Source organism: Brienomyrus brachyistius, chromosome 10, assembly GCF_023856365.1.
Source record: "Brienomyrus brachyistius isolate T26 chromosome 10, BBRACH_0.4, whole genome shotgun sequence".
Classification (NCBI taxonomy): domain Eukaryota; kingdom Metazoa; phylum Chordata; class Actinopteri; order Osteoglossiformes; family Mormyridae; genus Brienomyrus; species Brienomyrus brachyistius.
This window is the reverse complement of record NC_064542.1, coordinates 11,330,168-11,339,968: the sequence shown is the minus strand read 5'-3', so window position 1 is coordinate 11,339,968 and position 9,801 is coordinate 11,330,168. Positions and strand designations below refer to the sequence as shown.

Genomic DNA, 9,801 nt, shown 5'->3' with positions numbered 1-9,801 from the left:
TTGTACTCTCTAGACCTGAACTTTCCACCTCTGCCTGTAATGCATTATTTTTGTGAGTTACCTTCCCCAGCTCTGGTACTTTTGTGTACCATTACGCCCTTATTAAACATACTCTGGAAATACGCTTAATTTAAATACTGTCTTTGCCCTGTGATTACCTGCCTGGCCACCCTATGGTTTCACATCAACTGACCATGAAAGGTCAAACTGCAGAGTGTCTGTCAGCAATTGGTGAGTTATTTTTCATTATAGTTGCATCTGTATTACAATGACCAAGGAGTAGCCATTACTTGGTTTATGTTGGCTGCACCTGGGGCCCCGAATAAGCTGTCTCACCCTGCCCCCCTCCCCTCTTCAGAGACGGGCCTGGTACGAAGATCTACTTAGGTCAGCTTAAACTCAGGTGTACGGCGGCCCTTTAAGTGAAGATTGGCGGAGCACGTTACTGCTACCACCTAGTGGTAAACCGGGGTTATTAACGGTTTATGGCAGGCAGCAGGATGCATGCCCACTTTATTGTGGCAGATGCTTTTAGCCAAAGCGTCATACACCTGAAAGCAGGGTGAAAAAGGCACTAAAACAATTGGACATTAAGAACGTTGCTGAATGTGCCTTTAAACACTCTGCTGACTCAGGAATTTGAAGCAGCAACCTTCAAATCACAAACACACCGTCCTAAGCCACACACTAGCCGTTATATATATATATATATATATATATATATATATATATATATATATATATATATATTGTATGTTAATCTAACAATTATAGAAGACAACGTAATTTGTACTGGTTTTATTTTTTGTTTAACAAGACCATCTAACTGATCCTAGACTTGGCTTGGGGGAACAAACAGATTTATTTTTCGAAATAAGGGCAGGGCTATGTGATGAAAAAATGATTTTTTACATATCAGACAGTATTCATAAATATCACGATAAAATTCAGCTCATTATTTTTTTACTTCAAATCTCAATTTTTGCTTAATATTCCCTCAGAATTGCTCTCAGGCAAATTCAGAACACAGGAAAAAGGCATCAGATTTCATTAATTTTCATAAACGAATCAGACAATTTTTTTTGTAGGGTGTGACACTAGATAAAACCCATTTGTAGTGAGTCAGTCATCATATCTGACATATACTATAACCTTTCAAGTAACAGAAAGTCAACCAATTTCTGTGTTTATCTGTGGGAACATTTTTGGCCAAACTGCTATCTCATGACCAATTGCCACCAGATTTTAAAAGATAACTTAAACCGTTTCTTTGAATCCTCTGTGTTTGCTGGCTCACCGGGCCATGCTAAATGGTTTCTTATCGCTTAAAATTTATATCATGATAAGTCAATATATCGTTTATATTGCCCAGCCGTATTGGAGATTAATCATTTTTTGATTATCTCTAATCAGAATGGACATAAAATAATGGAAAAAATGCGTGTTGTATGATCGCCTGAGCGCATGGGCTTGTATCACGAGGTAGCAGTTCTTGCTGAGCTGGATAACTTGTCGGATTTAAGGTAGTCTGGGCGAAATGTAAGTGAACAAAGATAAAGTCCATTTAAACTGGTGTACCTTAAATCTGATGCTGTCCCACTAAGCAAGAACTCCTACTACATGAAACAGGCCCCAACTTCGCCGCCCTTACGCCCTGCTTTGCCATTTGAGAGCCCTACATAGACGTTTGCCAATGAAGGGTTCCATAGGGGCTGTGTGTGGCTCAGTAGGTAAGGACTCTGTGCCTGTGATTGGAAGATTGTGGGTTTAAATCCCAAGGCTATAGTTACCCGATCTCTACAGCCTCTCCCATCCGTTCCTTCCAGGTCTATGTATAGTGTACATGTGTGCGTGCATGTGCCAGTGGCATTGTTGAGGTCATGTTTGTGTTCTGTGCTCGGGCAGGGATATCGGTCACACTGGATGCGTACCGTGCCCAAGTCCAACTGAACTGTGCCCGGGCCGACCTCCTCAGGCAGGCCCAGGCGTAGTTTAGCGCACCCTGCTCGGGCATAATGCAGCTCACCTAATGTGAGTACACCCTAAAACAACTGCGGTCTTGTTTGCAACCTGTCTGAGCACTTCTTGTAAATCTCATGCCAGGGTGGCTGTTTCTCACTGCCACACCTTCACAATTAGAGCCTGGCTCTGGACTGTGGGAAGAAACTCGTACCAGTGCACACACACACCCAGGGAAGTCACAACACCATCCACTGAACCACCCAAAATATATAACAATAAAAGGTCTGTGGTCTTATTAAAGCCTAACATAGGATTAGTACTAGAGCTGGAATGGGAGGCTTGTTGAGGCCGGGAATCCTGAGGGGTGGGCGGGTGGGTTCGGACTGGACAAAGCAATGCTCAAAATGGGACACATAATATAATGCTCACACAAAAAATAATGTTATAGACCTGAGATAAATAAATAGCACATTAACACATATTAACTAGTTATTGATCGGAACTATTCACAGAGCTTTATTTGTCTACCACAATCTCAGTGGCAAGGAACGAAAGCAGTACCTGCCCTAGCCAGTGTGGCACCTTAGGAAAGCATCACCACCAGCGCCCCCTGCCTGAGGAAATGTGAAATTGGCTGGCAAGCTGCCTGCCTAGGCAACCGCCTATGTCACCTTCAGGATGTCGCCTTGAGTAGGACTATACTGTGTGCTTATTTTGCACTAAAATGTCTAGTTTGTTTTACCGTCTTATTTTCAAAGATCTGCATTGAAATTGAAATTTCCCAGTAATCCCAGTACTCCCAATGGCCAGTCCGTACCTGTTTAGTACCTATATAAATGTTACACCTATAGTCTTTTTTTAACTATATATATATATATATATATATATATATATATATATATATATATATATATATATATTTATAAAGCATAATACACATAGCTATAATGTGTTATGCCTTTTTATAAATATTTATAGCCGTGTTTATAATAATTTATGGATGCATTATAATACATTATAATGCCTTATGTGTTACCCCTATGTCTTAGGCCACTAAGATTCAGGTATCTGCAGATATGACAGAACATGTATCACTCATGGAAGCTTTAATATTACCGTGAACAGTTTATTCTTTTTAAAATAACAATTTTATTTGGTCAAAGTAATATTTTACAATTTTACATAAAATAACTCACTCTGGACAAAGCAAAATATTTTGTGCTATATACTATAAGGTTTCAAGGTTCATGAAAGATGCAAACCTTCACCTGTTTCAAAGGAGAAACAGTCAGGTTTGAAAACCTGAGTCAAATTTCCATGACACAAGATTCAGCTGAAGTTAAAACAATGTAGCAAAAGGATACCAGTCATAGAATTACTGATATTTTGTTACATGGTTTCATCCTCTCTTACGTATAATAATGCTTAGTAGTTTACCACCTTATTTAATATTTATCAGCGAGAATCACTGTCATGGTTAGACCATTCATTGACAGTTCAAAAGACAATGAAAAAGTGTACAAGTGTATAAACAATTCATATAAAAACAAACTGATTAACATTTTTGTATTTTATAAACATTAGTTGTAAAGTACTATTCCTTCACAAGTAGTAATTAGGAATAATACCAATCCTTAGAAAAGGTAGTATGTGTTTACTGTGAATGATAATTTAAAATGGTCCCGTAAAGCTATTTTCAGTAGTGGTCTATTAAGAACTGTTGCCCTCCGTGGACACAAGAGGGCGCAGTCAGTCCATCGTACTCGAGGCGCGTTCTTTCTTCTCCTATTACCTCTGCGCTGATTAATATGACTGGGGAGACAGGAAGCATACGCACAGTTTAGGATCATTGTGTTATGCAGCGAAATCAGTCAATATATCGGATATCTAATGATATTATTTTGGAAAAGTGTGATAAGTGAAAAAAACATCTTTTTTTTATTCGGTATAGCTATACAGTAGAGTGAAATGTTACGCGGACTCTCTGTTCTGTATCACCTTATTAAGATGTTCCTGCATCTTTTTTTCAAATGATTGTTTTCGTTGTATTATAATCAGGAAATACCCAGACTTGAGTATAATATGTATTTAAACAGATCATAAAGCACGGGTTATTTTTTTCTATGGGTTAGCTATCATGGAATAAGATTTATTAATCGAAGGTCTTTGATATTCCCCTGTATTTTAGTGAAGGTTAAGTGTATATCAGGGTGATTTTGTACGGTATTAAATTTTGACCATTAAATAGTTCCAGTCTGTTTTATTTTTCTACGGAGCACCTGTATGTCATGATTCGGCGCTCGGTATGTTTGGTCACTATGGCAGCGGGGGCGCTGGTCTCACCTGCTTCTTGTTGCACGTCCCACAGAGGCACCCAAACAGCCCATTGACCACCTGGATAGTGCATAGGATAATTTCCAGACCACCAGCTATGAGCATGGTGGAGAACAGACCGACGTTGAATTGAACCACGTCCTTGGGCTCCAGACAAATGTCCCACATTTCCCGGTCAGTCAGATAACTCTCAGTGCTGTGGAAGGACACATGAATAGAAAAGTAGTACTTCATTCATAATCATCAGGAAATTAGATAGTGCTCACATAGCAGGTTTGGGGTCTAAGCTCAGAATTCAGCCGGCATTCTGCAGCTGTAGAGTGCCTTGCCTTTATGAGTCTTGCTCGATAGCCCAGTGGTGAAATAATTATTCTGCTGGGTCTACAGGATTTAGATTCACAACCTTCCAGACACAGAGCAAAACCCACTGAAATACATACCACCAGTGTGGTGAAATAATGTATTTTATTACACTGTAATATTCTAAAGTACCTTTTACCAGTGATTCAAAAACTTTTTACACCATGCACCACGTCAGAAAATATTCAGCTCTCCCTGAACAACAATAATGAAAGATGTTGAATTCCAGAGATATCACTGTGGGGGTGGCATGGTGGTGCAGTGATTATCACTGTTGCTTCACACCACTGGGACCTGGGTTCGAGTCCCCGCCCAGGGCTCCATGTGTGTGGAGTTTGCATGTTCTCCCCATGTTGTCGCGGGGTACTCTGGTTTCCGCCACACAGTGCAGAAACATGCTGAGCTTAAGATTACATCTACAGTACAATTACAGCTGCAATTTCAAACCCTTCCTTGCAAAGATACCGAGGATGGGGTGCCAGTTCCTGACCGAACTCACACGGTCATGTACTATGGGCAAGTTAAACATACCAGTTAGCTCGACACTATAGATTTGGACTGCAGGAGAAAATCAAGGTTCCCGGAGATAAAAGCATCATATACTCACAGGCAGTCACAAGAATCGAACTAAGAACCCCAAACTAGTGAGGACACAGTGGTACGCACTGACCCACCATGCGTCAAACATCAGCACGAGTCTGATTTAAGCAAACCAGTTCATGGACCCTGCATGTCTATGACTGGTGACACTTGAAGAGGCACAGACACTTAGTAACAACTCAGTTAAGTATAAATGATGAACAAATATAGTCGCTACTTCAGATAAATGACAGGTCACAATTAATTAATAATGAACAAACATGAGATCAGTATTTCACTTGTGTTATTCATTACTTGTTCCTTCGGTGATTCACAAAAGTTTACAGAATTTACAGATATAGTAACAAATATAGTAATTGCTTGGCGTAAAATATGTCAGAATTCATAAATGATTGACGAACATGCGATCAGTATGTTAATAAGACTTTGTGATTAATTAACACATAATTAATAAATACCATGATACTACATTATTTGTGTCCTCTCAAGTAAAGTGCTACCCTGAGACTGAACTATTATTTATTTTAATACATCACTATATCATCCAAAGATACAGTATTTCATTTTTGTCCTCTGTGAAAGACATTTTTTTTTCTCGTATCTCTCATACTACACCTCCCCATGTCCACCCCCCACCCCACTGAACCAGACCAGAATACATGACTGGAGGATGGATGGATTTATATGTCAAGTTGATTATTACCTGTTGATAAATGGTGTCCCCCACTGTAGACTGAGGGTGTCAGGATTCTTGTAATTGCACATGGGTCCATTGATAAGACCAACAATGGACACACTGAAGCAGTAGAGACCACCCACCACCCCCACTGCCGCAAAGCCGATGGACAGAAACATCTGTGGAGATACAGAGGGAGGAACGATGGCCGGTCAGTCTCGGCGGGGCGACGGAATCTGTGTGAACGATCCCCGGGCGACGGGTCCCCAACTCACCCCGCAGCGATTCGCACAACAACCCTGCTTTCCCGTCAGGTGGATGTGGATGGCAGGGATCAGCACCTACAGCAAGACCAGGGCCAGTGGAAAGCGAGAGTTATGTTACATCTTTGCCTTATCTCAGGCAATATATTTCTGTGCGCTTATTTAGATATTTACAGCAAGTCATGTGGATATTTTTACACTGTTAACATGGAGGTTACCTTGCATCACACTACAGAGGTTTTCAATATAACATAGAAAATAAGGAGGCCCATCAGCACTCAGATTTAAACAATATAATAATCATACTAACCAAGATATAAGACAGTCATGCAATCAATAAAAAGCATGGAGCTTAACGATGACAGTGGTGTGTGGCTCCAACAACCGAAAGGTTGTTGGTTCAAATCCCAGGGTTGGCATAAAGATTTCACCATTGGACCTTACAGCAAGGTCCCTAACCCCAAATTGGTCAAGGGACTGGCTGAGCCTGCTTTCTGAATTGTATGTCGTGCTAACCCGCTCCTCTGGAACCCCCCCCAGACAGTCCACATTTTTGCATCCCTCCAAGCTCCCAAAACATGGACTATCTGGGGTCCCCAGTTACTGGAAAGTGCTGGTCTAAACTCACCATGATGCCCCCTCCAATGACGCCTGCCATGTATTTCACTTCCTCTGTGAGACGGGGCCCCAAGCCTTCCCGCTCCTCCTCGGCGTACTTGGTTTTCCAGTCCGGGAAGAACAGTATGATGTTGCAGACAATGGAGATCAGCGCTAAGGGGTACAGCATCACCCCGATGCACTTGGCACACTTTCCCGTACACATGGTCCCGCTTCCTTGTCCAAAGTTACCTTGACGATTTTTTCCCTGTGGTTAAAATGTTCGGGGGACCCACAGTCCTGTAGGCTTTGCCGTGTGATGGGATGGCTTTCCGTTCCTATCCCGTCCCTTCTCCTCTCCTCTCTGCACTTTAATGAGGGAGAACTGTGATGGGTCTGTTTATATAACCATAATTGTACAGGTGAAGAGTGGGCGGTTGTGGGAGGTACTAGATGACCATCCCATAAGTGGAAAAATGTCTTATCAACAGTAGACTGTTAACACTTATGGAATAAAATGTTTATGCTTGCAAAAAAAGAAAGAATAACCTAAGACACTTTATCTACAGGACGGCAAAAGATAGTTTTCATCTGTTTATTATAACTAAACTAACAGACTTAAGGGCATGGTCTCTATGTTCAGTGCTTGAAAAGAGAAAGTAGACTGGGTTCTTTGCGTCCTTTCATCTATTAGTTTAGTTACTTGTACATTGTTAAATTAAAATGTGTTGGAAACTGGCATTCAAACTTTACCCAGTATGAGATTAGGTTATGGTGAAGCAGTCATTTTGAATTATAAAGTATAAGCAAAGAGTTATTACATAAAGTAATGTTAGTAATGGTTCAACATCCGGTGAAGGTAACATTTATGGTGATTAAAGGTGGGTTTGTGTTTAAAATTAGATTACAGTTGGCGTGCTCTTTTTTTCCGACAGTTAAGCAACTCTTCGGTAGCCTTGACATTTCATACCTGAACAATCAATATAAAGGCACACAGACCTTTTTTTTATCTCATCTGGGTTGTTTCAGGACAGATTCTGAGATCAGGAAATAAGCCTCAAAAATATGCTTTCACGTCATTTGGGTTCTCGCAATCTGCCATGAACTCTGGACATCCTCTGATGTTGCAAGCAGCAGGGAAGTAACACATCACCAGTCAAGGGATAAGAGCGACATCTTAATGGCAGGGCAATGATTAACCATTAAGGGAACAAGCTGCTGAACTCTAGCCAACCAATCACAGAGCACAATACAGTCTGCAAGCCATTTTCCAATCTCTTTTATTGATGCTTTTATGTTTATGGATTTGCAACTTGCCTTTTTAAAAAAAAAACAAAGAGAAGGTTGGAGGTTCAAACCCTGTGGTCATCACTGCGATTTACCTGTTGTGATGTACACTACATTGTATGAATCAAATTTTTAAAAACATTTTCACCATTCTGCTCTCAAGCCAAGCCCTTAACCGCAGTTGCTCCAGACTGGCTGACTCTGCTCTCAGATCCTCAGTTGCACGTCTTTTAATATACTTAAATAAGTAAAATCACACTTAAATTCTAAAGTCTGCCATTTATAATTTGCCAGTAAATTTCAGTTGAAATATGACTGCAACACACAGTCATTTAAAAAAGCGAGTATGTATGACATTTTAATATTATTTATTTAATATGATCCTCAAGCCTAATATGATCAAATATAAGGTCATAAGATGAATCACCATCCAATGAGGTTTCCCTTTGTCTCGCCCCATGTCACCAGCAACCTCTGACAATCATCCAGACAAATATGTAATCCCTCCACCCTCTTTCCATAACCGCTGAAGCTAAGCAGTGTCACAGTGAGCCTAGAGTTCCCTGGGAATCCCAAGACGTGACACACCCTGGAAATGAATGACCGGCCCTCTCAGGGTAAATACACACTATGTCGCCGTCTCACCTAAACCGCAGCAAACCAGAGTGCTTGGCGAAAATCCACACAAAGGGAAAATGGACCCCCACCCACAAGAAACTATGGACAAGCTGATTACATGTGGCCTCCTAGCGCCCAATCCAGTCTGCAGTTCTTCTCCTTTCTGATTCACCATACAATCTGGTTAGTTTTCAGCCTCCGTTAGAGTGAAACACGACACTAACTCATCACCTACCTCCTTAAAAGCAGGAAGAAGACATGGGCCAACAGAACCACGTGACACATGGATCGGGGCAGGATTTTATTCATGGAACAAAAGAGGAGAGGAGTTTGGAAAAGCTCAGTGAAGACATTATGGGCAAAAGACAGCCATTATGGAATCAGCATGGGGATCCCACAGCAGGAAACAAATGACAGATTATAAAAACAGCTGAGGCTGACAATGGGCTGGATCTTCAGGGTTTGGGCACTTTTGGGGAACTAAAGTTAACATTTCATGACTGAAAATAAGGTAAACGAAGTGAGTGGGCAGATAAAACAGTGACTAAAAGACTAATCAGCTTTTACAACCCCCCATGCAATCGCAACACCCTGTTTTATGACTCAGTACCTTGTGGTACCTTCTCCACTGATAGCATGCATGAAAAAAACTACATAGGCAGAGATGTTTACACCTGTTACTATGTGGCGGTCACCTGCCTCTTCATTGTCTCTTATCTGGATCAGAGTGAATTACGACTGTCTTCAGCAGCAAGCACTCATCTGGACGAGGCTGAATGCAGGACGGGCAAAGTTATTGCTGGAGCCCTGCCCGAAGAAACAAGGGATGCCATGGCCCCCAGGTTCATAAATGAGGGAGGGTTTCCGATGGGTGGCAGCAGCAGATGCTCTCACACCCAGAAACAAAATGGGGCCATTGGCTACAACCTAAGTTAGCCCATCCATAAGATCTGCCTCGGTTCTCAATTCAAATTCAAAAAACTTTATTTGTCCCAGAGGGGCAATTTAAAATATGACCAATTATAAAGGACTGTATGAACAGGTTGGACTTACCAAGGCAAGTAGCCTGACAGGAGAAATTGGTGCAAAGATTAATGTTACATA

The 9,801-nt window shown here is 41.2% G+C and overlaps 1 protein-coding gene and 1 long non-coding RNA gene across 2 annotated transcripts; one reads left to right on the top strand and one right to left on the bottom strand.

Annotated features, from left to right (window-relative positions):
* Window positions 1–156: 156 nt before the first annotated feature.
* Window positions 157–9,442, top strand: LOC125750735 (uncharacterized). The gene is made up of 3 exons (XR_007400410.1): window positions 157–231; window positions 8,548–8,696; window positions 8,947–9,442. It is a non-coding gene; the product is annotated as an uncharacterized LOC125750735 (long non-coding RNA).
* Window positions 3,125–7,335, bottom strand: tm4sf21b (transmembrane 4 L six family member 21b). The gene is made up of 5 exons (XM_049028950.1): window positions 6,824–7,335; window positions 6,208–6,273; window positions 5,960–6,111; window positions 4,306–4,492; window positions 3,125–3,774 (listed from the first exon to the last, which is right to left on the bottom strand). The coding sequence occupies exons 1-5, from the start codon at window positions 7,016–7,018 to the stop codon at window positions 3,766–3,768; spliced, it is 609 nt and encodes a 202-aa protein (XP_048884907.1). The 5' UTR covers window positions 7,019–7,335; the 3' UTR covers window positions 3,125–3,765.
* Window positions 9,443–9,801: the final 359 nt, after the last annotated feature.

Bases quoted from the DNA above. Each gene is read 5' to 3' on its own strand.
- tm4sf21b (XM_049028950.1), bottom strand. From the start codon at position 7,018: ATGTGTACGGGAAAGTGTGCCAAGTGCATCGGGGTGATGCTGTACCCC. The intron at 6,112-6,207 runs GTGAGTTGGGGA...GTATCTCCACAG, and splicing joins GTTGTGCGAATCGCTGCGGG to ATGTTTCTGTCCATCGGCTT. The intron at 4,493-5,959 runs GTAATAATCAAC...GTCCTTCCACAG, and splicing joins GGGACACCATTTATCAACAG to CACTGAGAGTTATCTGACTG.